This window comes from Xenopus laevis, chromosome 2L (genome assembly GCF_017654675.1).
Source record: "Xenopus laevis strain J_2021 chromosome 2L, Xenopus_laevis_v10.1, whole genome shotgun sequence".
Classification (NCBI taxonomy): domain Eukaryota; kingdom Metazoa; phylum Chordata; class Amphibia; order Anura; family Pipidae; genus Xenopus; species Xenopus laevis.
The window spans coordinates 82,913,382-82,938,619 of record NC_054373.1 but is presented as its reverse complement, the minus strand read 5'-3'; the positions used below and the strand labels follow the sequence as shown (position 1 = coordinate 82,938,619).

Genomic DNA, 25,238 nt, shown 5'->3' with positions numbered 1-25,238 from the left:
TTGTCTCAGAATATCACTCTCTATATCATACTAAAATTTAACTCAAAGGTGAACAACCCCTTTAAAAGAGAAATACTTTAGTTTTAAAGGTCAGAATCAAATTCTCCAAGAAGTAAATAGAGGCAATTATGTGTATTTTGATGATGCGTACATAAAAGCAATAAATGGGCAAAATGCAAATACTCTCTTATCAAGGGTCAAATTTAGAATTCATGGGAGTTTTTTTAAAACTCCTATATTCATTAGAATTTTTTAATTGACATTAAGATCCAATATATCTTATAGGGGGCATCCTTTCTTAGCAGATGTATTAGAGCTCATTCAAATAACTGATTCCAGCACAAACAAAATCTAACAAAATAACTGGCTTTTGCATACATTCTGCATGTAGAGTGACAGGATTTCTGGTGATTTTAATAGAGTGAGCTCGTATACATCTTCTAGGCAAAAGGAGCTCCCCTATAAGATATATTGGATCTAACTGTCAATGATTATCTGACACTGCATATCTTGTCGGCGCTATATAAATAAATGATGATGATTTCAGTATGATGAAGCTTATATTAAATTTTGATTTTCGCAATAGTTCCCCTTTAAGTATATACAGTATACTCTTTCCCACAGGACAGCTTTCCTGTGGAAAATGAGCTCCAATCTACAGACTGGATTTTGGAGTGTTTAACAACTCCCTTTCTGGAGCATATATCAGTCCTTGGGGAGATATTAAAGGCTAGAGTGACCTTTTTCCTCCTTTTCCTGGTTACTCTACCACAATATACATATATAAATCTTGGGTCACCTTTCTCTAATATTTATCACTGAGCAAGCCCAATATTTGATGAAATACCTTCCTGGTCAAGGTTTCAATAGCACAAAGATAAAACTCCGGGCAGATTTATTAAGGGTCGAATTGAAAATTCTAATTAGATTTTTAGATTTTTTTTTATGGTCAAAACTCTCAAATCTGAATTGTGAATTATCCAAACTCGGTTCGAGTTTTAGTTCGAATTCCAATTTCAAGATTTAGCACATTTTATCTCATTTTAAGAACTTGAATTCGACTATTCGCCACCTAAAACCTGCCGAGTTTATGTATAAGTCAATGGGAGAGGTCCAGGGACCAATTTGGACCTTAGTAGCCTTCCTGACATTCAAGTTTTTTCTGGAGAAAAAACCTGAATCAAGTTTAGTCGAATTCGATTTGAATTCAATTTAGAGTTTTCCAGTCAGGAATATTCGTCCGCGTTTTAGATATTCAATTTTCTTTATAAATAACCCCCCAGTCGAATTTAGAGAATATTTTTTGATATATTTGAATTTAATTGAGTTTAAAAAAATTCACATAAATTCGAAATTTGACCTTTAATAAATGTGCCTCCCAATGCGGACCGGGATGCTTGTGGTTCATTGCCTTCATTATTACCTATGAAATGTAAAATAAAAATAAAGAAACAGTACTTCTAATAACAAAATGATTAAAAATAATCAGATGAATTAATGAGGAGTTGTTTTGTATAGATACATTATATACCATATGCTTTTATCTGCTGTTGATACAATTCAAAGTAATCCTTCCGATAAAAAAACCACAGCCCTTTTATTTCATTTTTTCCCCAATTCATTTGGTGGAAAATGCTCATTTGGCAGAAAGAGAAAAAACCTGCTATAAAAAAATAAACCTTGTATTTTATGACTGGAATTTGTACTGTACTGTTATGAGACAAATGTCATGAGTCTGCAATTTACAATACAAATACGTGTGCTCATTACATGTCAGCTGTTCATTGCGAAGGTCAGAATTACACTGGGCAAGACAGGAAATTGCTGCAGAGGGTTAGTATTAAAAATCTAAAGCAAGATAAGATTGATATTTACTTTAGAACAGCAATCACAAAAGTCTTCAACAAAGCAGTTGCCAAGCTCACTTACAAAAGCTGAATGTATTCGTGCCACAGAGGCAATATTCAATATGCATTGGTGGGGCGAGGCTGAATTTAAAACACAATTGAATGAGAACATTCAGTGTTGCTACACTTGAATATCTAACACACCATAATGCAATAATTTTTGTGCTATATGATGCACAGGTATGGGATCTATTATCCAGAATGCTATAGCTTGGGATTTTTTGGATAAAGGATCTTTTCAAAATTTGGATCTCTGTACTAAAAAAAATATTTACTGTACTGTTTTAATATTACAGAAAAAAAAGAAATAATTTATTAAATGTTGAATTATATGATTAAAATGGAGTTTATGGGAGATGGCCTTCCCGTAATTCTTAGCTTTTTGGATAATGGGTTTCCAGATAAAAGATCCCATACCTGCATATGAGTTTGGAAAATGTATACAATTTTTCCCCTCCTTTTTGTTTGAAATCAAAATTTTCTTGGGTGGATACTAGGGCATAGACTACATGAGTCTGGATTGCTGGGAGATATGATACCCTGCATGCACACACTTCTCATACGTTTTTTCACACCCTCACTAAACACATTTCCATGCTCACACTCATCCTCACATGCTCAATCCTTTAATTACACCCCCAGTTTCATTTTTCTTTAAAAACCTTCAGTTTTATTTGTTCAATACCAGAGTAAGAAGCAGTGGTTAGACAGTTTTGTACATCAAACAAGGTTAACATTACAATCTCCACACCTTAGTATCTGTATAAATACTATATCATCGTTTTATATCAAATACATAACACATATAGCTTAAATTGAACAGATCAGCCATCATGCCTATATGTTGCCCAGGCCTAGAGTCTCTCCCAAATCGACTGATAAACCTCAAGAGAATTCTCCCTCTCCGCCACCGCCCTTTCCATGGAGCACCTAATGTCTATTTGCATTCCTGAAGAGTTGGTTGCGTGAAAGTTTTCCAATGTTGTGCAATCAAAGTGGTTGCAGAATTAAATACATGAAATAGTAGTTGCCTTCTGGGTTTGTTGAGTTCTATTGGATACAGCTGTAAAAGGGCCAACTCAGGTTCCATGGGGAGTTGTTGTTAGCTGAAAGATTTGTTGTCAAAGTGAAGTGATTGTTTAACATTCCCACCACATATGTAATAGGGATCCTTGGACACCTCAAGCCCTCCAGCCAGGCATGTTTCAGGGGCTGCTGCCACCTGAAGCAGCAGCCCCAATGCCGCCCCCCCCTCCTGTTCCGCTCTTCTAACTTCCAGTGGAGGAGCGGGTGGAGGAGGGGCCGCATCGCTAGTGCAGTGAGCGCTATTGCGCTCGCTGCACTAGAAGAGCCAAATTTCCATTTTAAAAAATGGAAATTCGTCTCTTAAAGTTACCAGAGGTGGCTTTTTGCCGTACTTTGGTAACTGGCCGCTCCGTGCCGCCTGAGGCAAGATTCTCAACTTGCCTCATGGCTGGAGCGGCCCTGCCTCCAGCAGCACTCCGGATAATATGGTATAATTTTTAAAATCTGTACCGATGACAAGTGCCATCTGTAGATTAGCTTAATGTAAGATTCTCTGTGGTTTGTACACTTTATTGCACCTTGGGGTGCTGCAAGGATTTTTTGCCATTGCTGAATGGTAAAGGTTTTTTGGAGATCCTGTTCCCATTTACACATATACAAAAGCTTATTATTAGGATCGTGGGCTAAAAGTTGTTTGTAACAGTTCGAAATAAGTCGCTTTCCATTCCAACCCTGCTTACAGAGATATTCTATAAAGGTTTTGGGTCGTATGGTTTTATAGTCCTTGTTTATGGAGCGAAGCCAATGTGTAATTTGTAGGTAGACATATTTATCGGTAGGTCTGAGGTTTAGTGATGGGCGAATTTATTAGCCAGACGCAAATTTGCGGCAAATTCCCGCGATTTGCCGCCGGCGAATAAATTTGCGAAAATTCGCCCGCGTCAAAGAAAAACAGACGCCGGCATCGAAAACGAGACCCGAACACCCCGAATTCGCCCATCACTACTGAGGTTGTATTTTTCTGCCAGTCTTTCAAACGGTTCAATAGAGTTTGCAAAGTATAAATCTGCAACTTGGGGTTGGGATATGTTGGATGATTTTGGGGAGAGCTGATAGTGGGAGTAGATGGGAGGGAAATGTACCAAAGTTCTGCTTAGTGGCTAGTTTATGCCAAGTTTCTAGGTTAAAACTGGTAGTAGGAAGCAAGTTGTGAAGGGAAGGCTGGTTGGGTTTGTTAAGCCATATATACTGTTCAAGTAAGTGATGGTCTGCGTAGCCTGACCATCACTGATATTGATAGGGTTTGTTACGGTTAGCAGAATGTCGTCTGCAAGCAGACCTATTTTCTGTGTACCTATCTGTGTTGTTATACCACCGATGTCTAGATCCGCTCTAATTTTCTGGGCCAATGGTTCAGCCATCAGGGCAAATATCAATGGGGAGAAAGGGCACCCTTGACGAGTCCTCTGAAGTACCCACCCTGGCGTCGGAAATGAATACAAGGGCTTAATTGCTTTTATAAATGTGGGGCCAAGGGCAAACTGTTGGAGTGTTTCATTCATTTAGAGCCAATTAACCCTGTTGAACGCCTTCTCTGCATCCAAAGAAAGAAGTACAGTGGGTTGTTTGGTATGTTTGATTATGTGTAATAAACTGTGGAACCTCCTTGTACCATCTGATCCCTGTCTACCCATAACGAATCCTGGTCGTTGTTTATCAAAGTTGGGAGTAATACGTTTAGTCTAGTTGCTAGTATTTTAGAATAAATTTCCAAATCCGTATTTAACAGTGCAATGGGGCGGTAGTTCTGGCATAAGTCTGTAGATTTATCTGGTTTTGGGATTGTTACAATCTCGGCTACAAAAAATACTGCCTTGATCTGGCCTGTTTCTTTAATATTATTGTAGAGGGAGGTTAAGTGTGGTAGGAGTACTTGTTTGAACTGTTTATAATATAGGTTAGTGTAGTCATCTTCCCCTTGAGATTTGCTAGTTTTAAGATCCTTAATTATTTATCCCACTTCTTCTTGTGAGATATCTTTATTTAGATTGTCTAGCTTTTGAGGGTGGGGAAGCTGTAAATCCTGGAAATGCTGGCGTATTAGAGCCCCCGTGGGGTGGGACTCTAATGGGTCATTTTGTAGATTATAGAGTTTAGCATAATAATTTGCAAAATGATACGCTATTTGTTTGGGGTCCGTTTATTTGGCTGTGGGTGTGGAAATGTAGGCTATTCTATTTTTGGCTTGCTTTTGTTTAAGCTGGGAAACTTAAAGTTTATTGGCCTAATTTCCCATTGTATAATAGAATTGCCTTAAATTTAGTTCTAGTTTCTATTAATTCTTGTTTAATTATGGGGGTGGGTTGGATTAAGTATTTCCTTTCTAAATCCAAGAGTTTTTGTTCTAGCTCGATGTTTTGCTTATCTCCTTGTTTTTTGAATCTTTTGGCCAGGGAGATTAATTCCCCACGTATAACAGCTTTAAGAGCAAGCCATGAAGTTTGGGGGTCTGTTGCAGGTTGCTTATTTTCCTGGAAATATTGTTTGATTTTCTCTTCTAGAAGTTTCTTAGATTCCAGTTTTAATATTAATGACTCATTTAGTCTTCACAACCTTCTTCCTTGCCTGTTGTGAGAGGGCCAATGTTCCATACATACTGGGGCAGTACAGAGGCCAATCCAAGTTTTTGATATTTGGGTTGTGGTTTGTGGGTTTGCTAAAATGATGTCTATCCTTGTGTGCATGTTATGTCTGGGGGAGAAATAAGTGTAGTCCTTCTCTCTCGGATTTTTGGCTCTCCAAACATCTATCAGTGCATGGAGATGGAGTATATCTATAAATTTTTTTTGCCTGGGCATTTAGTGAAGTTAAACTGGGGGGGTTCAGTCTACGAGTGTCTAGAATAGGATCTAGGACTGCATTGAAGTCCCCGGTTATTATACATCTACGCTTTCTAAACTGTAACAATTTTGTTAATGTTTTAGCTAAATATTGGACCTGATTTTCATTTGGGACATATACATTTATCAGGGTAAAGTCAGTATTTCCCAAGTTGCATTGTATCACTAAGTAACTGCAAAAGCACCCTAGACCCTATAAGAATCGAGACTCCCTTGGTTTTATTAGGAGAGTAGGCGTGAAAGGCAGATGGATAATGTTTGTTAAAAAACCTTGTCAGATTATTTTTACAAAAATGAGTTTCTTGGTAGAAGAGGATATCAGCTTTCACTTTAAATGCATCATTAAGTGCCTGGTTGCCTTTGTGAGGGGAGTTCAGTCCCCTAGCATTAAGGGAGTAAAATCGTGCCATTTTGGGTGCTAAGGCAATCGCTTCGCCCTCTAAGCTTGAAACGTTCAATCACATTAGTAACAATAATAGGCTGGCATGATGGCTGTCCAAAACACTGCACGTAAAAAATTAACTTCATTAAACAGCAATAAACACAAAATTGCATGAATAACTTGTTTTGAGCATTTGTGGTTTGCATGTTAGGGACCATAGTAATTGACTCCAGGATGTAACTTTTAGGAGTCTGGGTGGGTGGGGTATAAACTAGTTTTAAGTTTCACCGGGTACCCCCAGCGGTATGGGATGTTGTGTTGGCGGAGTACTGTTGTGATGTCTTGGTAGGATTTAAGATGTAAGAGAGTAGCACGGGAGAGGTCCGAGTATACCTTGAGTTGTTGAAATTTAGCAGGCCAACCCTCTTTCTTTCTCGCCGACGTTAACAGCTGATCCTTGGCTTTAAAAAACAATAGGCGCAGAATGACATCTCTAGGAGCCTTTTCGGGCGCTGACTTTGGCTTTGGGATTCGATGTATACGTCCACAGTAAGTTCCATGGCCTGAGCTTCCGGCATTGTTGCTTGTAGGAGTTCTAGCAAGTAGGCCTCTAGCTCCGCAGGCTGGACCGACTCGGGGATGCCACGCACTTTGATATTTCTGCGTGATCTATCTTCGAGGTCGCTTACTTTTTTGGACAAAACAAACAGCTACACTGAATGCTGGAGAGTGACACACCCCTCCAGATCAGCTGCAGCCAGCCAACCAGTTCAAGCAAAGGTTGCTACAAAGTATTAAAACGTAACTTTTAATTTAAACCGTTTAAAAAGTATTATTAGTTTGGCCACACCAGCACACACACTCACAACGTGGAAAACAATACTACGCCGTGCGGGACCTTGTCCCTAAAAAACACAGATTTAAAATCTCATCACGTAGGTAGGAAAAGTGGTGGATATACAAAAAGTATTTAGTCACCGGTTTAAATACCCATTATCAAATAGCTGCTCCAGGGTGCAATCATCAGTATGTCACCAAGAAAGTAATATTGGTTCCCACCCTTCCACCCTTCCCCCAGCCGAGTTCTACCTAGCTACGTTGGGAAGAGTGGTAGCTATTCACACCACCTTCCACCTACGCCACCCTACGCGTTTCGCTGGCAAGCAGCTTCGTCAGGGGCATAAGTGCTGGTCGCGCTCCTTTCTCCCCTTTAAATAGGCTACAGGCGCAAGTTACTGCGTTCCGCATGTCCGTGACGTCACTTCCGGTTTCGCGTACTTATGTGACGTCACTTCCGGTCATACGTCCGTATCATTCATGTGTGCTGGCGGAAGTGCGCATCTTGCTGCTTCATCCCTTAGTGAAACAGGAGTCAGCTACCAATACACTTTGCCAGTCTATTCATTTTAAGGGGCCAGCAAAGGAACCTATCACGAAACACTATGGTTCTAGTACTCTTAAAGTTGTGGGATCGGTTCAAGGCATATTCTATAGTGGTTACTTTGATGGACTTAGCCTGCAGATCTTTACCAATACATGAAAGGAGGCAAATTGTGTTAATATATTAAATCTATAAGTATAGGTATAATTATAAATATAATGGAAAGAGAATTAGAAATGCATAATAATTTATTTACATTAAATTAAGTTAAATTATATTAAATCCACATAGTTCCCAGATCAGATCCAGCTGCATTAAAGAAATGGTGCAAATGTGAATCCCTCATTTATGCCCTTTGGTGATTTACTTTGGCACCAGTATATCCAGCGTGCCTCGCATTGTAAAAGTTTTTTATTAATATCTCCCACTCTTGTGGTGGATTGGATGTGTTCAACACCTATAAATTTCATGGCTGAGGTGTTGCCATCATGGTATTCGTTAATGTGGTTGGCGACTGATGTATTCCTTTTGTGTATTACGTCGCCTATGTGTTCTAGGATCCTTCTTCTCAGTTCACGTTTGGTTTTCCCAATGTAATTTTTGCCACATTCACAACTCATGACGTAAATGACCCCTTTCGTCTTACAATTAATGAATTCATTGATAAAATACTCCTTAATATCAGATCTCCCTTCAAATTTGGTTGCTTTTCTTATCCATGGGCATGCTTTACAGGTCCCACACTTATAACAACCCTTTGTTTTGTTAGCCAACCATGTTGAATTGGGTATATTGCAATAGTGGCTTCGGATGAGCCTATCTCTACAGTTCTTACTGCGTCTAAAGGTTATAGTTGGTTTGACCCCAATTGCTGTTTTGAGATCGTGGTCCTGTTCTAGGATATGCCAATGTTTGGTGAGGATCTGTTTTATCTCACTATGCTCAGCACTAAAATCTCCTATTATTCTGATAACCTTTGGATTTTCATTTCGTTTATTACCCAAAGTGTGTTTTCTTGGAATTAATAGTGTGTTTCTTTCTGTTCCCAGTGCTCTTTTATATGCCCTTTTAAGGGAGTTATGGCTATATCCGCGTTGTTTAAATCTGGAGTATAACTTACGAGCTTCTACCTTGAAGTCATCTATTGTGCTACATAGTCTCCGTATTCTTAAATACTGCCCAGTTGGAATGCCCTTGATGGTGTTTTGGGGATGCTGGCTACTGGCATGTAGCAAGCTATTTGTGGCTGTCTGTTTTCTGAACAAAGTGGTCTGTATATTGTTGCCTGCCCCTCGAAAAATCTTGATATCTAGAAAATTTATCTCATCGCTGTTAATGTCGGCGGTAACTTTCAAATTAATTACATTGGTGTTGAGTTTGTCAATGAATTCATAAAATTTGTCCTTAGTGCCGGACCATATCAGTATAATATCGTCTATGTAGCGTAACCACATAGGGATATGTTGCGTGTATTCGATGAGGTCATCCCCAAAAACAAAATTACTCTCCCACCACCCTAAATAGATGTTTGCATAACTGGGGGCGCATGTACTGCCCATAGCGGTCCCCCTCATTTGATGGTAATAGTGTGAGTTAAAGGTAAAGTAGTTATGCCTCAAGATAAATTCTAAGAGATCGATCACAAAAGCATTGTGTTTCTCATATGCTGGACCTCTTTGTCTTAGGGTGTCCTTGGCTGCAGTTAAGCCTACTTCATGGATGATACTAGTATATAGTGACTCTACATCTAGGCACGCAAGAAAATCCTGGTTATTTAATGTTATACCCTGTAGGTGCCTCAGGGCATCCATTGTATCCTGTACAAAGGATGGTAGATTTTCTACAAATGGTTTGAGTATGGTATCTACATATATGCTCACTGGTTCCGTCAGGCTGCCTATCCCTGAAACAATTGGGCGGCCTGGGGGAGCTGACGAGTCTTTATGGATTTTGGGTATTGTGTAGAATGTGGAAATGACAGGAAAATTGACCTTTAAGAAGGCATATTCATCTTTGTTGATTAGTTCATTGTCTAGACCTCCCTTTAGGATACTAAATAGTTCCTGTTGAAACATCGAAGTAGGATCACCACTTAATTTTACATAACAGGTCTTGTCTGTTAACTGCCGTAGACATTCTTGTACATATGCAGCTCTGTCCTGAATAACTGCTTTGCCCCCCTTGTCACTGGGTTTGATGATTATTTCCCTATTGCTTTCTAACTCTCTCAGACCTTTCCTTTCTTTCCAGGTTAGATTACAGGAATAACTTACACAATAACTTAGTTTCCCCTTAACTTTCTGGTGAAGCTGTTTCAGGTCTGCAGTACAGCTTTCAATGAACACCTCAACTTTTGGGCATAATGTGTTGGGGGGTGTAAAGCTACTTTTTGGTCGCAGTGAGGTAAAAGGGCCCTTAATGGTTTCCCTCCTCTGTTCATTTTCGTCTAGCAAATAGCAGAGATCTTTCAATGCTTGTTGTTCCTCAACCGATAGACCATGTCTGGTGTCTTTACTGAAATGTTTGTGTAGTAACAATTTCCTGCCGAATAAATTGAGATCTTTGATATTTGCGATATGTATCATCGACCTTGAATTCTTTAATCAGTTTAAGGGTGTTTTCTACTTGGGTGTTAGCTTGTTCTAATAGTCTGGCCTCTTTTTCCTTAATTAGCTTAATTAAGTCAATGGAGCACATGGTGAGGATCTCATTCCAATTTTTACAAAAATCCTCACTACACAAGTGTTCAGCTGGTTGCAATTTAATTCTTAAACCTCTAGGAACTAATGAGTCCGCTAGATATTTCTCCCATGTGATTAATTCCCACCATAATTTAGTTTGTTTAACCATGGCTTTATTTAGTTCCGCTTACTTTTTTGCTCAGTAATTCTAGCTCCGTTTGCACTTTGGTACAGGAATCCTTGGGCATCGGCAAATCTCCCATTTTTTCAATGTGGGCCGTGTACTCTCCGAGCTCGTGTAGATCCGAGGCCAATTATTTTAAGTCGCCCTGAAGTGATGTTCTGAGCTCTGTGAACAACTCCCGTAGCTGTTGAGCTGTGGCGGGTGCTGTGTCTGGAGTTGACATATCTGAAAATGCAGGAAAGGGATCTCTCTGATGTTGATCCAAGATGGAGGAGGGTGGGTCTCATGCAGGTTATGGAGGCAAGTGACTAAAGAATGATTCTGCTCTTTCTTTGGGTTTCGCGTTTGCCCCATTCCTTCAACAATCCACTGCAGTTAGGTACCCCACCGATCTGCTGCTGTACCTGTACTGATAGTTAAGGATTAACCTTGGTTTACTTCGGCTAGCTCCTCCCCCCACCCCAATTCCATTTTAATGCATTTGACATTGCTTTTGTTTAGTCTTCAAAAGCAAGTTGAAATGTTTTTTATATTTGTCAATAAATTCATAAAAACAAGCTTTATGTATGTTTTATTGTAGGTCTAACAGCAGCCAAACTTCTAGTTGAATCTGGACAGAGTGTAGTAGTTTTAGAGGCCCGTGAAAGAGTTGGAGGAAGGACTTTTACTGTTAGGGTAAGTATTGTACATAATAAATAATGTAAATAATGTATTATAATAATAAATAATAAAAATAATAAATAATGTAATAATCTTATAAATATGTATTTAATGTATAGGTTTCACAAGTTTATGCTTTTATATAAATCCAATAAATATATCACATAAATCAGTCAATAAAAACTATATATTGTCACTAAGGAGGAAAACTCTGATACAGGTATAGGACCTGTTATCCAGAATGCTGGGGACCTCAGGTTTTCTGGATATATTTATATCTTAGATATGAACAATGTACTGTTTTATTATATGGAGAAAAAGGAAATAATTTTCAAAAACATGGATTATTTGATTAAAATGGAGTCTATGGGAGATGGCCATCCCGTAATTCCTAGCTATATGGAAAAGGGCTTCTGGATAATGGATCCCATACCTGTAGTGAATGTCATGAATATTATCTTCACTGATATTATGTGCACAGTTGCTATTATTGTGCTTTGAATGATTTAGCAATGTTATTTTTATACCAGAATGATAAAGTCAAATATGTTGACCTTGGAGGAGCATATGTGGGGCCAACTCAAAATCGAATCCTACGCATAGCCAAAGAATTTGGAGTGGAAACATATAAAGTAAATGAGGTGCAACGTCTTATCCACTATGTAAAGGTATGACCAATGTTTCTTCCGATATCTGATTGCCGTATAACATTTTTCTGTGTAAAAGGAAGGCGATCATCTATTTGCTACTTGTTTACACAGTTTTTTACCACCTGAAAAAAAACTGTTAAGCCATGAAAATAATCCAAATTTGACTCAAATCTGACTTAATAAAAAACCTTTATTAAATATTATGAAGGATTAAGAAAAAGGAAAAAAGGTTAAATTAAATATAAGCAAAATTCTTAGGCTCTGAAATGCTTTTGTCAGTTCAAGGCACACGTAAATTCATCTAAATCTGCCCTCCAGGTCTGTACCCACAGGAGTAGAGACCATACACTGAAAGCAGAACAAATTGGTATTGATCTGTTTGTTCTATGTTTAGCAATGGTGCCTGGTTCTTTGACTACAAGCTTGCGGTGAAGAATGAGATCAACATATGTGGTGCCAGAGCAGATCGCGAAAACTGTCCCGCACAGCAAACACATTAACAAATGCAGTGGAGTACAGAGCCTAAGGGGAAGGCAATGATACTAGCAATGATTATTGGAGCATTTGCAAACACAGGACTATACCATGTTCATCATATCAAAATAAATTACCTATCACTTTCATTGTTGACCTTCCAACACTTTTTTTACAGTTCAGTTGTTTTCATGTAGTTCACCAGAAATAAAGGCTTTTTTTCTGCTTTTTTATTGGTAACCATTTTTGCTAATATAGAAGATTAAAATGTAACTTTTCACCTAATACTTTCTGAAGCAGCTCTGGCATAGGGGTCGCCAACTCTGTAAACTGTTCTAAATGATACTTTGGTTGATTCATTTCTTATATTTGTCTCTGCTGAGCAGAATCTCTGAGTTTCGTTAAAGAAATTGTTCAGTGTAAAAATAAAACTGTGTAAATAGATTGGCTGTGCAAAATAAAAAATGTTTCTAATATGGTTGGTTAGCCAAAAATGTAATCTACAAAGGCTGGTGTGACTGGATGTCTACCGTAATAGCTAAAACACTACTTACTGCTTTTCAGCTCTCTAACTCTGAGTTAGTCAGCAACTTTTAGGGGGCCACATGGGACAGTGTTCAGTGAGTTTGCAATTGATCCTGGTAACTAATCAGGCAGTAACCAAAGCAGGAAGTAGTGTTCAGGCTATTATGTTACACATCCAGTCACTCCAGCCTTTATACATTACATTTTTGTCTAACTAACTATAATGAAAACATTTGTTATTTTGTACAGCCTATCTATTTACCCAGTTTTTATTTTTATACTATACAATTCCTTTAAAGGCAGCTGTTAGAATTGATACAATAGTTGCTAATATTCCACTGATGCTGCTGAAAGAATGTAGCAAATTTTAACAGTCCAGAATCTGTAGCTGGATCACGGAAAAACCAGAGACAGGAACATTAAACCTTATACTTCCATTTTGGGAAAACAGGAAATATAAACAATGGAAAGCAACTGAAATAAGTCTCTATTTCTGATGAACAATCTGAAACTAACTGAACTGAAAAAAAAAGCATTTTGAAGAAGAACAACCTTACATTTTAATCCACTTGTAATTGAAAGTTTCAAAGTGAAACCTCAATACGCTGTGTAGAAATTTCTCTAGTACCTTGTATATTATGTTGAAAAAAGTCATGGGTCCATGAAGTTCCAAAACCATCTAGTGATAGGACCTCCATTAAATAAGCTGCCAATTCACCTGCAATGAATGTTCAAATAGCTTGCCAACCTCCATAGAAATAGACATCATCATTTCAAAACGCTTCTTGTACTTAGTTGGAATATATTGCTGAATATATCTGATTTAGGGGAAATATACTGTAAGATCAAAATTCATTGTATACTTTATATTTTCTAACATGCACTCTTTTCTAATTTGTTATTAAAAGATTACACAGTCATTCATTTAAACCCTATTATCCCCACCTGTTCTCTTGTGGCTGAATGATTACATGGTGTTTTAAGAATAATTCAAGGTTTACCCCTGCATACCAATAAAATATATATAATCCTATACATGTATATCACAATCATGAAATACTGTTCCTGCTTGTGACGCTCCAGAGAAATTGCATTATTTAATGTGTCTTAGACACCAGCTGTGCCATTGATTAGACCTTCAGAAGTGCTTAGAGACTAAATTGTTGCTTGGATACCTCATCTGAAGATCTTCTACATAATTTTAAGAAACAAAAATACGAGTGCTTCGTTTAATTTCAAAAACAAAGTGGCTATACAAATATTTTTAGTTGTTATGATCCAGATGGATATCAGCCAAATGGGATCAATATCCTAAATACCAACTATTCCATGTAAATTTATGATTCCTTGTATGCATGACAGGTGGCTCTATGAACCCCTATGATATACCAATACTTCAATAAGCATCAGAATTCATTTCTGTTATGGGACTTCCTGTGCTCAGACTGTATTTTCAAACTATATTTTTGTTCTGCTCTTGTTCTGAAAATACAGTGATTTCCGAACACAAAGTGCCTTCCGAGGGATAGCACTGAGCCTTTATTGGCTGTTTTTCCTCGTTCAGCTAGTTCAAGTAGCAGGTATTAATCTCTCTGTGTAACATAAACTTAAATCATTTTCTATTATTGCCAAAGACCATTTTAAAGAAGGGGGAGGGAGCTGTAAGATTATCTAACTGTTGTGGCAAAGCATGTTCCTAATCCTAGGAATATAGTGAGGAAGATTTACTAAAATACAGCGTAATGGGCATGTTAAAAGAATCAAAACCATTCCAATATCTGGAATTTATTTCCACTTATTCCTTATAAATCAAATGTATGCATGGAAATGTATATATATTTTGGGTATCTGACTATAATTTAAGCCACTGAGTTTTAGAGACAGTCAGACACATACACAATACGTGGGCTCACTCCTGCACACTCAATTCCTGGGCACACATTGCACCAGGGACACATTATCAATTTATTTAATGTGTTTTTCCCATAATACATAATTTTCCCCAAAAATTCTAAAATCATTGCAAATGTCTGTTAAATAGCATGCACCAAAGCAAATTAATTCATTTCAAACATTTTAAAGTGATACTGACACTGAAAAAATTACTTTTTAAAATAAGAATGTACATTTAACATGTACATGTTGATTGTTTTTTGCTGAGAGGTTTGTTTTTATAAGTAATTGTTAGTTGAAGTTCCTAAACCTCACTGTTTTGCCAACCTCACAGTCCCATCTCAGCCTGTCAGTTAAAGTTCTAATGCAAACGGACTCCTGCTGCACAAATATGGCAGCCCCCTCATACAGGAACATGGGGCACCAATCAGCGTCGGACTGGCCCACCGGGATACCAGGAAAACTCCCGGTGGGCCTAGGTTTCAGTGGGCCCTCCTACTTCTAAACATTTGGCCTATTTCATGGTCATTATCAATTTCTTTGAGAACAAAGAAGCTAAATATATGGTTTAATATATTATAGTATGTAAAGAAAAGAGACTAGGAGAATAGAGGTTGAGTGAGGAGAGAAAGAATAATAGAACTGAGAGTGGGCCCCTGGTATAAGGTCTTTGGGTGGGCCCCTGGTGTCCCAGTCTGACACTGTGTGGGGGCCCCTGAGGTAGCAGTCCCAGTGGGCCCAGGACCCCCAGTCCAACACTGAAGGTAATGTAAAAGCATTGTGCAAATACTTTATGGCAGAATTATAAGACGCTCTCAAATGCAGTATTGTGATCGATGTATAAAGAGTTTAATTTCTGGTGTCAGTATCTTTTTAATAACCAATATTGTTCTTTTTTTACTACTACAGGGTAAATCATATCCCTTTAATGGCTCATTCCCTCCAATGCGAAACCCATTTGTCTATTTGGATTACAACAATTTATGGAGAACGATGGATGAAATGGGAAAAGAGGTACCATTTTCTTAAGGAGATTTGAGAATTCCAATTAATGCAGCATATTGTGAACATTAACTTTGTGGCTGTCGGTACAAAGTAGAAATTAATTTGGTTAACTAGATTACTGTACAAATTACTAATCATGATCCAACTTAATTAGGTTTGTATATATGGAAAAGGCTATAAAATGTCAACTTCTATATACATGTAATTTAGGGGGATTAATCGTTTTGTTCCCTTTATCTCAGTTAATGGTTAAATAAGATAATTTTTTTCCATTTATAATTGACTTTACTATTATGAGGTGAATGCTTTTCATCCAGCTTCTTTAAAAGCGTAACAAGGATGGCTGGACTTCTACCTACCATACCCCAACTTTCATCTTATTACAGAAAGCCAGCAGGGGGTGTGGCTTAGCAGCTCATGGGCTGCTCTTTTATTTGTATTTATATATGGAAGGCAGTTATACAGAAGTATAATGTGTGTCTGCACTGAAACACCAACATGGCCTTTAAAGGTGAACTAAATTCTAAAATAGAATAATGCTATAAATGCTGTATTTTGTTGTTTTGTGGTTCCACCTATATATTATGCATAATACGTTTCCCTGATTTTATATTTTCCTGGATTTTACACCATTTTTTTCTGGTCCCCTGAAGAATGTAAATAGATTTTTAAGTCTTATTTAACTATAAAGTGAAGGAAACAATTATTTGGGGTATTTAATGATCCAACATAATATAAATAAATGTCTTTGTTTTTGTTTAATCTAGTGATATTTAGAAAAATTTAACCATTACTTAAAGGCACAAAGCACTTAATAGGGCAATAACTTCCTGGATTCAGACACTAATCACGCAATAACGAATCACAAGGGTTTTTTTAAAATATTTATTGAAATTATTCTTAATTATCAGAAACTTAAGAACTGAACAATATAGATATTGGCAATTAACGTGTTATTAATAATTGGTCGGCAACTAGACAGAGAGGGGTTTTACTCTTTTTTTAACTTCAGTAGATATTTAGAAAAATGTGAGCTTAGAGCTTAATCAATTAGAGCTTAATAAATAAAAATTCACCTACATTCTATTCATTACTATGGGATTTTTAGAATTGTATTTATCAATGACTAACAGTTAAAACTCAACATTTGATGAATATGGTTCTAAAAATCCAATAGAAATGAATAGAACTTGGGTGAGTTTTTATTAATTTTGCTCTTTCTGTCCAGTTGTAAATTCTACTCAATAGATTATTATACTTGACAAAAAACAACTCAAAGTAAAGAAAAGATCAGATGAAACCGTATTTAAGTTGTATGAAAATGTATGTTAAAAAAGACTGCTTTTCCTTCTTACTGTAAGAAACCACTAAAGCATTCCTTGACCCCACCTGGCTCTGTTTTGCTTAAATGTAAAATTCCTTACGTTATTTACTTTTCTCCTTTTGTGTCATCCATCTTCTACTGCATCTTAGCTTGCTACTGAATTAAACCAGGCTCATTTTTTGTTATAGTGCAACATATATTTCTTCTTATTTTCCCTGCATGTCATTTATATTGTCTATTAATTTAAGCAAGTAAATCTTCTCTGCAAATTAAAACTCAATTATTCTTCATTTAATCAAATTTTCATCTCATTATTCCAACCTTTCCCCTTACTGCACTTCCCTGTTCTCTTAATATTCAATTTAACACATCATTTGTCTCTCTGTGGTAATCATTCCAGTATACTCCTTATTTTTTTCCATGTCTTGAATGTATTCTCTTTCACAGTCTCGCTGTTCATATAACCAGATTTCTGGACAATTCACACAAGATTACGTTCTTTTCCCCATATTTATAATACTCATGTAAACATCTTGACCGGTGGCAGCATCAATTATTGGACATTGTCCCTTATAACTGAACACCTCCACAATCTCTTCCAATACCACCTAACATACTCTGGCAATAATTGACTGGACTCAAGTTCTTCTTTGGAAAGAAAAGGCTGCAGCATAATTTATTAACACAAAACTAGTTAATCATAACATTTATCTGTATTTATGAAATGTAAATCATATTAAACACTCAAACCACTTGGTGACTGCTATGAACATTCCTTGTGCGCTTACTACACCTCCACTATAATAATAATAATAATAATAATTGAGAAAGGTCCCTGAGTGGACCGAAACGTCACGTTGGCTATAACTGTACTTATCTAAATACAAAACTTTTTCACTGAAACCCCTGGAGTTGCTGGTCATTTGAACAGCATATATATATATATATATATATATCCGGCGGTCAAGGGCCAAATAGAAGCAGGATAAACCTGTGTTTTATACCAACTGGTACTTATTCACATCTCCCACTAATATCCAATGCTCACCCCTAAACTCCCACACTCCTACTGGCAGACCTTCTTGAGGAAGCCTACCAGCTGGGACTTCAAAAACACATCACCTCACACCCTTCTGATTTCTAACACTCTGGACGGGAGGGCGGGGCCTGCAAAACCAAATATGTTTGCTTTCTCCGCATGGTACCAGTTCAGCATCTCCCTTTGACCAATATCCAGATAACAATCACTTCCCAAAGATCATCCAAATTCCTAGCCCCGTCATGGCCCCTTACTCAACTCCATAGTTGTACTGCCCACTCTAAAGGGCTTCTATTTTCCTCTCACTCAGATCTATATTTGCTGTTTGCTTTTATACCTTCTTTGCCAACAATTTCTTGGCCCAGACTGCTTGATGCCATGTTTAAAAAAATCCCCACACAGTCCAAGTTTCTTTGTTTCCTCTGTAACTATACACAGGTAATTTACAGCTACTATCTTTTCTCCATTTTGACAAATAATTATTATTCATGATGACTGGTGACTGCTGAAGACCCATTTGTCATGTCTTGCAGATACCCAATGAAGCTCCATGGATGGCACCTCATGCAGAAGAATGGGACAAGATCACAATGAAAGAGCTTATTGACAAGATTTGTTGGACAAAGTAGGACATTTAAGGATCTATAGAGCAAATAGTTGTATTTTGAAATATGTAAAAAAGACATGTTACTTTATTGAAGTGTTCAGCACATTACAGTGAAATCTTAATTTTACATCGCCTGATTTTAGTTTTTCTGCATTTTACATTGCTTTATGGTTCCACCAATTTATAATGCATTTCAAGGGGTGATTTTCCCACATTTAACATCATGTTTTCCCAAATTTCACACCAAAATTTCATCCTGATCCTGCCAAAATAGCTGTTTGTCCTCTGTGAATGTGCTTTTTTTCCCTGGTCCTCTGAAAAATGTAGAATGTAACTAAAACTATTTGACCTGTTATCCAGAATGCATGGTTTTCTGGATAATGGATCTTTCCTTAATTTGGTTCTTCATACCTTAAGTCTACTAGAAAGTCATTTAAACATTTAGGGGGTTATTTACTAAACTCAGGCTTTTTGTGGCAAAACTTGAATTTTTCACAATTTATTAACGCCCAATGCAGCAAAAAGCTGGAATCCAAAAATACAGAATCTCAGACCTGCCTTGTTGTGTATAAGTCAATAGCAAAGTTCCCCATCCTATTTTGACATTTCTGTGGTCTGAGCTGGAATTATCCCAAAAATCCGTCCATTTTCAAAAATCTTTTTTAATAATAAATAAGGTACAAATCAGGTATTCGAGTTTGGTTGTAGTTTTTTTAATTTAAAAAATGAGATAAATTCGGATTTTAGTAAAGAACCCTCTAAATAAACCCAATAGGCTGGTTTTACCTCCAATAAGAATTAATTAGTTTGGATCAAGTACAAGCTACTGTTTTCTATTTACAGAGACAAAGGAAATTGTTTTTAAAAATATTGATTATTTGGATAAAATGGAGTCTATGTGAGACAGTCTTTCTATAATTCAGAGCTGGATAAGGGATTTCAGGATAACGGATCCCATACCTTTACTTTCCTTAGCTTTTCTCAACATCTTTTCAGATTTGTAACAAACATTTAATGGATCTGCCTTTCCATTAAAGTTTTTTTTACAAATGATCAATCTCACCAGGTTAAGATGACTATGCCTGTCACACATGCTGAAAACACATTTGAAAATAATTTCATATAGAACTGGATATCTGAAAAGTAGAAAAAAACTTTATGAAAAATTGGTCAGTATATCTGGACTTATTGGTGGAAAAAGAATGGCAAGTAGTACATCAATTCATTAAACACTTTACCTAATTCCTATTTTCTCTGGTATATTAAAAATTGGTACCATTTACATTGTATTTCATTTCATTCTAATTATCCCTTGTTTATTTGTATTAATATTTTGAGAAGAGAGATACATTTTGATCTACTTTATGTTAGAAATTGAAATGTTTTTATGGCTATGTGGCTCTTATATAGAATCAGCTTGATCTCTAGGTTGATGTTCTACTATATTAAATATATATTCACCTTTAAATTTACTTTTAGTACAATGATATTCTGAGACAATTTGCAATTGTTTTTCATATTTTATTATTTGCGGGCCTTATATACCTTAGCAACCAGGCAGTGATTTGAATGAAAGACTGGAACATAAATAGAAGAGGGACCGTATAGAAAGATAAGGAATACAATTTAACAACTAAAATAAAAGCATAGCTTCACAGGGTAATTGTTTTCATCAGTGACCCCAATTTGATAGCAGGAAAGATGTAAATGTAAAAAAACTATAAACAATAAATAATAAAGACCAATTGCAATGTTGCTAGGAATAGGGCATTCTATAACATACTAAAAGTTAACTTAAAGTTCAACCACTACTTTAATTGCTTGTTTATTTTGAAAACTTTAAAAAATAATTTGCAAGTAATTTTTTCAATGTATATTTAATTTATCCTTCAGTGCAGCCAAAAGGTTTGCAACACTTTTTGTGAATGTCAATGTGACCTCGGAGCCTCATGAAGTTTCAGCGCTGTGGTTCCTGTGGTATGTGAAGCAGTGTGGGGGAACAACGAGAATATTTTCAACGTCTAATGGTGGGCAGGTAAAAGACTCAACACTAACCGATAGTTTGAAATAAATTTTTGTAATTACAATTCAAAGAGAACAAAATGCCTGATTAATTGAAGAAAACATGTAATTGAAAAACTTCTGCTAGATTGTATCTTGGTTTGATTAAAACCTAAAAAAAAGCATCTCAGTGAAATTGTAAAAATGTAATTTGCCTTTGCAAAAAATATTTATCAGAATGTGTGCCAATTGTTTTGTTTTATGATAATGAACGTTGTTGCAAAAAGCAATTTATGAATGTTTTTGTCTGTAAGATAGCTGTGTGCTATTTTGGGAAAAATTTTGGGAAACCTGTTCATAATCCCTATGTTTGGGAAACTTGAAGGTGCTGTTCAACAACAGCTGAACAGCCTCATGATTGATATCAGGATCCTCTCTAAAGGCCCAATAGACGCGACTATTCTTCTTTGGTGAACGACTGATTTCAGTGCAGTCCGACCAATCCATCAAATTATCGTGCGGTTAGTGGGATTCGAACGATCGTACATCTTACGATTTTTCGGCCGACATCTGTCAGAAAATTGATCGGCCAGGTTTAAAAATCTTTATCGGTCCCAGTGCAATCTAACTTTGTTTGCAGGGCCAAGTAGGCAGCTACCCGCAGTTTTCCTGGCAATATCGCTTGAAATGGTTTTTCTAGTTGATGGACACATCGTACATTTAAATGATCATTTTGAGATAATCGTGGTCTCATGATAACGATTGGATCATATAGAAAGAAATCTTTACATCTATGGCCAGCTTTAGGATTCACAAACTAAAGGGCAATATTAAAGTTACTGTAAGGTTAACGATCATTAATTCAAATGCCACAGTTATCATTTCCTGTTCTTATTTGGAAGAGGCTATTATAACCTATAAAACCACAAACCCAACAGACCTTAGAAAGGAAAATAGGATAAGGTAAAAGATAAGATAAAATGCTTACGCAATCTCTCTGGTGATTAAATTAAAATAATAGTGAGTCAAATCTTGCCCTGTCTGTTGGGTTTGCTGTTTTATAGGTTATAATAGCCTCTTCCAAATAAGAACAGGAAAGATAAAATTTGAGACCGCTGCCTTTCAGTTCCTGCCTTCCTCCCACATTGTGGCACTCCCAGGGATTAGAAAAAACGAAATTAGATTCTACGGGAGTAACTCCACCAACTATCTATTTTCAATTTCCTGTTTTTTTAACCAAGGAGTAACTTGAGAGATGGAAATAAACAGACCTTTTATTTATTAATTTATTTATTAGCACCAGTCACTTTAATTATCAATGAATTGTTTTATAATGAATTGAAAAGTGAATTGAAGCAAAATAGCTAATTGAAAAAGCACTTGCACTTTATAAACAATCACTTGAATTTCCTACCTTTTGTTCTCATTGTACAACTGTGATATATAGAATTAGTAATGTGCTAATTTATTTGATATATATATATATAATTTAATTGAATTGATATATATATATATAATTAATTGAATTGATGAAAATGTAATTATATGAAAAGCACTTGCACTTTTTACTAACAATCACTTAAATAAATCTATTTCGAATTTTAGTAATTAATTGATATATACAGAATTAATGGTGTGTTCTCTGATCGAATATATAAAATCATTAAAATAAATAAGAAGTGGCAAATTGATATTAGAAATTAATTAATTGGTCTTAGAGATTTTCCTTCCTCCAAGTAGCATTGATAGTTGCTATCAAGCGGGTGGTAAATAAGTCAAATTAAACATTCTTAAACAAGGTTTCTTTCTCTCTTTTATTAGAGATGGCTCATGTCACTTATCACACCTTTTTTTCAGTGAAATGCATATGTTAACATGCTATGCCATGGTTTCCTCTGTGCGTATATGAGCCATGTAAAGACTAAATAAAGTTTACTCCATCTGATTGTATAGATTCCATTAAGGCAGGGGTCCCTAACCTTTTTTTACCTGTGAGCCACTATCAAATGTAAAAAAAAGTTTGCGAAAGGTTCATGGGAAACCAAATATGAGCTGTGATTAGCTATTTGGCAGCCTGTATGGGAACTGGCAGCCTATAGCAGGCTCTGTTTGGCAGTACACCTGTTTTTTCATGCATCTAAAGCCTGCCTACACTACAAGTCAAGGATTCAAAAATAAGCACCTTCATTGAGGCCACTGGCAACATTTAATGGGTCGGAGAGCAACATGTTGCTCATGAGCTACTGCATTAAGGACAGATGAATGAACATTTTCTACTTTGCAAATGAGTATATACAGTATTAGCTGTTCTGGAGTTTCAATTAATGTAAAGATAATGTTTTTTATATATATATATATATATATATATATATATATATATATATATATATATATATATATATATATATATTTAAGTTACATTTCTCTTGATCAAGGAAAGAAAATTTGTTGGTGGATCCGGACAGATAAGTGAAAAGATAGCAGACCACCTTCAAGGTCGGGTGAAGCTTCAAAGACCTGTAGTGCTTATTGATCAGACAGGAGAAAATGTTCTTGTGGAAACTCTAAATCATGAAAAATATGAGGTAAGATGTTTGATTTTCTGTACTTTGTGCTTTTATTTCTTGCAGATTACAGATGATTTATTTTTGTGCAGGCTAGACTATCAGGCAAGTATGGGGAAAACACCTTGACCAACAAAATATTACATTTTCATAAAAACATTGTTACTACTCCTTCACATCTCAGTAGCTCTCTGGCTTGCAATTTTAGCTATCTGGTTGATAGGGTCCAAATTACTAGTGCATTGATTCGAATAAGAGACTGGAATATGAATAGAGAGAATGAGAGAGGCCCTGAATAGAAAGATGATTTATAAAAAGTATTTGTTTTTATTTGGGGGTCAGTGATCCCCATTTGAAAGCTGGAAAGAGTTAGAAGAAGAAGCACATAATTAAAAAAAACTATAGAAAATAAAAAATGTATACCAATTGAAACATTGCTAAGAACTGGCCATTCTATAACATACTAAAAGTTAACTTAAAGGTGAACCACCCCTTCAAATCACCACACTAAGCAATTGAACATTCTTGGCTATATCCAGTTTATTAACATATGAGCTGGGGAATAAACAGCAAAAGTCAGCCTTAGCCTGTTACCTTTGGTAGAAATATCCTGACTGAAGGAACTCTTTTGTTGTAAACGCTGTTTGTGCTTTCTTGTTTTTGTTTCAGGCCAAATATATTATCAGTGCCATTCCACCTGCCCTATGTCTGAAGATTCACGTTAAGCCTGACTTACCTCCTCTAAGGAACCAGCTGATTAATCGTGTACCAATGGGATCAGTCATAAAGTGCATGGTGTACTATAAAGAAGCCTTTTGGAGAAAGAAAGGTACATTTTGGAAATTTACATCATTTATATTTTGTTTCATTACGAGTAGAATTTATATCTACTTACATCCAAACGAAGGTACTTTTAATAAACACAGAAATATAAAAATAATACATAAAAATAGATGCCTGGCAACAAAGATAGCCTAAAGCAAATATTCTGTACCTGAAAATGAATCTGGGTCAAAATATTGTGTAGTCTGTGGATCCACGGTTACGTTTGTGACTAGGGATCATTTATAAACACTGGGCAAATTTGCGTCTGAGCAGTAACCCATAGCAACTAATCAGTGAGTGGCTTTTTTCAGCCACCTGCAGGTTGTGCAATGAAAGCAAACCTCTGATTGTTTGCCATGGGTTACTACCCAGGTGTAAATTTGCCCAGTGTTTATAAATGAGCCCCACTTGTTTTGCAAGATTCCAGTTTGGACAGTTCTTTGTTATTGGGCCACATGAATTCTTGATTTAACTGAATTTTGAAGATGGCAACGTAAAGGCTTTAATCGTAATATGTAAATTTGGTTAGTTGTGAAGGAAATTTATTCTTCATTAAAAATGTCCCTGTTGTGTTCTCTCTAGTCGTTATTTATGTTATCATATTTATTATAAAGTCCTGAGTTATGAGAGACTAGTGGCCTGTAACTGTTGATGACAAAAGGGCTTTTGGTCGGAAGAGAAACCCATAATTAAAGGAGAACTAACCTAATACCCTGGACCGGTGCTTCTGTGTCAGGGGGCCTAGCGGCTCCCAAAGGGAGTAGTCGGGACCAAGGAGGAAGCCCAGGAGCAAAAAGTCCATGTCGTGGTAGCCAAAGGGTTAAACAGGAGTCGTAGATTAATCACAGGCAAGGGATCACAAGGCAGGCAGCGAAGGGTCAAAAATCCAGAACAGGCAGGAGTCAGAAAGCAGGAGTATTCAAAGGAAATAATACCCAGGTTCATATAGCAACATAAACCTATACTTGGGCAAGATACGGATTTTCAGGGGCCCTTTTATTTGAATTTGGAGCCGGGTGATGATGTCACCGCGCCTGCGTCACCGCGCCGGCGCTGAAACCATGTGGGCGGCATGGGCGCCGCCATTTTGGATCCTGCTTCTGTGCGCTCCCGGCGGCGGAGTTCCTGACATTCTGTCAGCAGAAAAGTGTACAAGCCTAGGGTATTTCTGTAGAAGCTCATTTGCTGCGATCCTCTCTCTCTTCTGCCT

General features: G+C 36.7%; 1 protein-coding gene across 1 annotated transcript in view; it reads left to right on the top strand.

Moving 5' to 3' along the window:
• Positions 1 to 25,238, top strand: part of LOC108708197 (amine oxidase [flavin-containing]) — a 71,848-nt gene that overhangs the window by 30,577 nt on the left and 16,033 nt on the right. Inside the window, exons 2-8 of the mRNA XM_018246651.2 lie at positions 11,042 to 11,136; positions 11,652 to 11,789; positions 15,573 to 15,677; positions 18,565 to 18,656; positions 20,532 to 20,673; positions 23,075 to 23,224; positions 23,873 to 24,032. Coding sequence (XP_018102140.1) covers positions 11,042 to 11,136; positions 11,652 to 11,789; positions 15,573 to 15,677; positions 18,565 to 18,656; positions 20,532 to 20,673; positions 23,075 to 23,224; positions 23,873 to 24,032 — 882 coding nt within the window. The remainder of the gene's footprint in view (positions 1 to 11,041; positions 11,137 to 11,651; positions 11,790 to 15,572; positions 15,678 to 18,564; positions 18,657 to 20,531; positions 20,674 to 23,074; positions 23,225 to 23,872; positions 24,033 to 25,238) is intronic.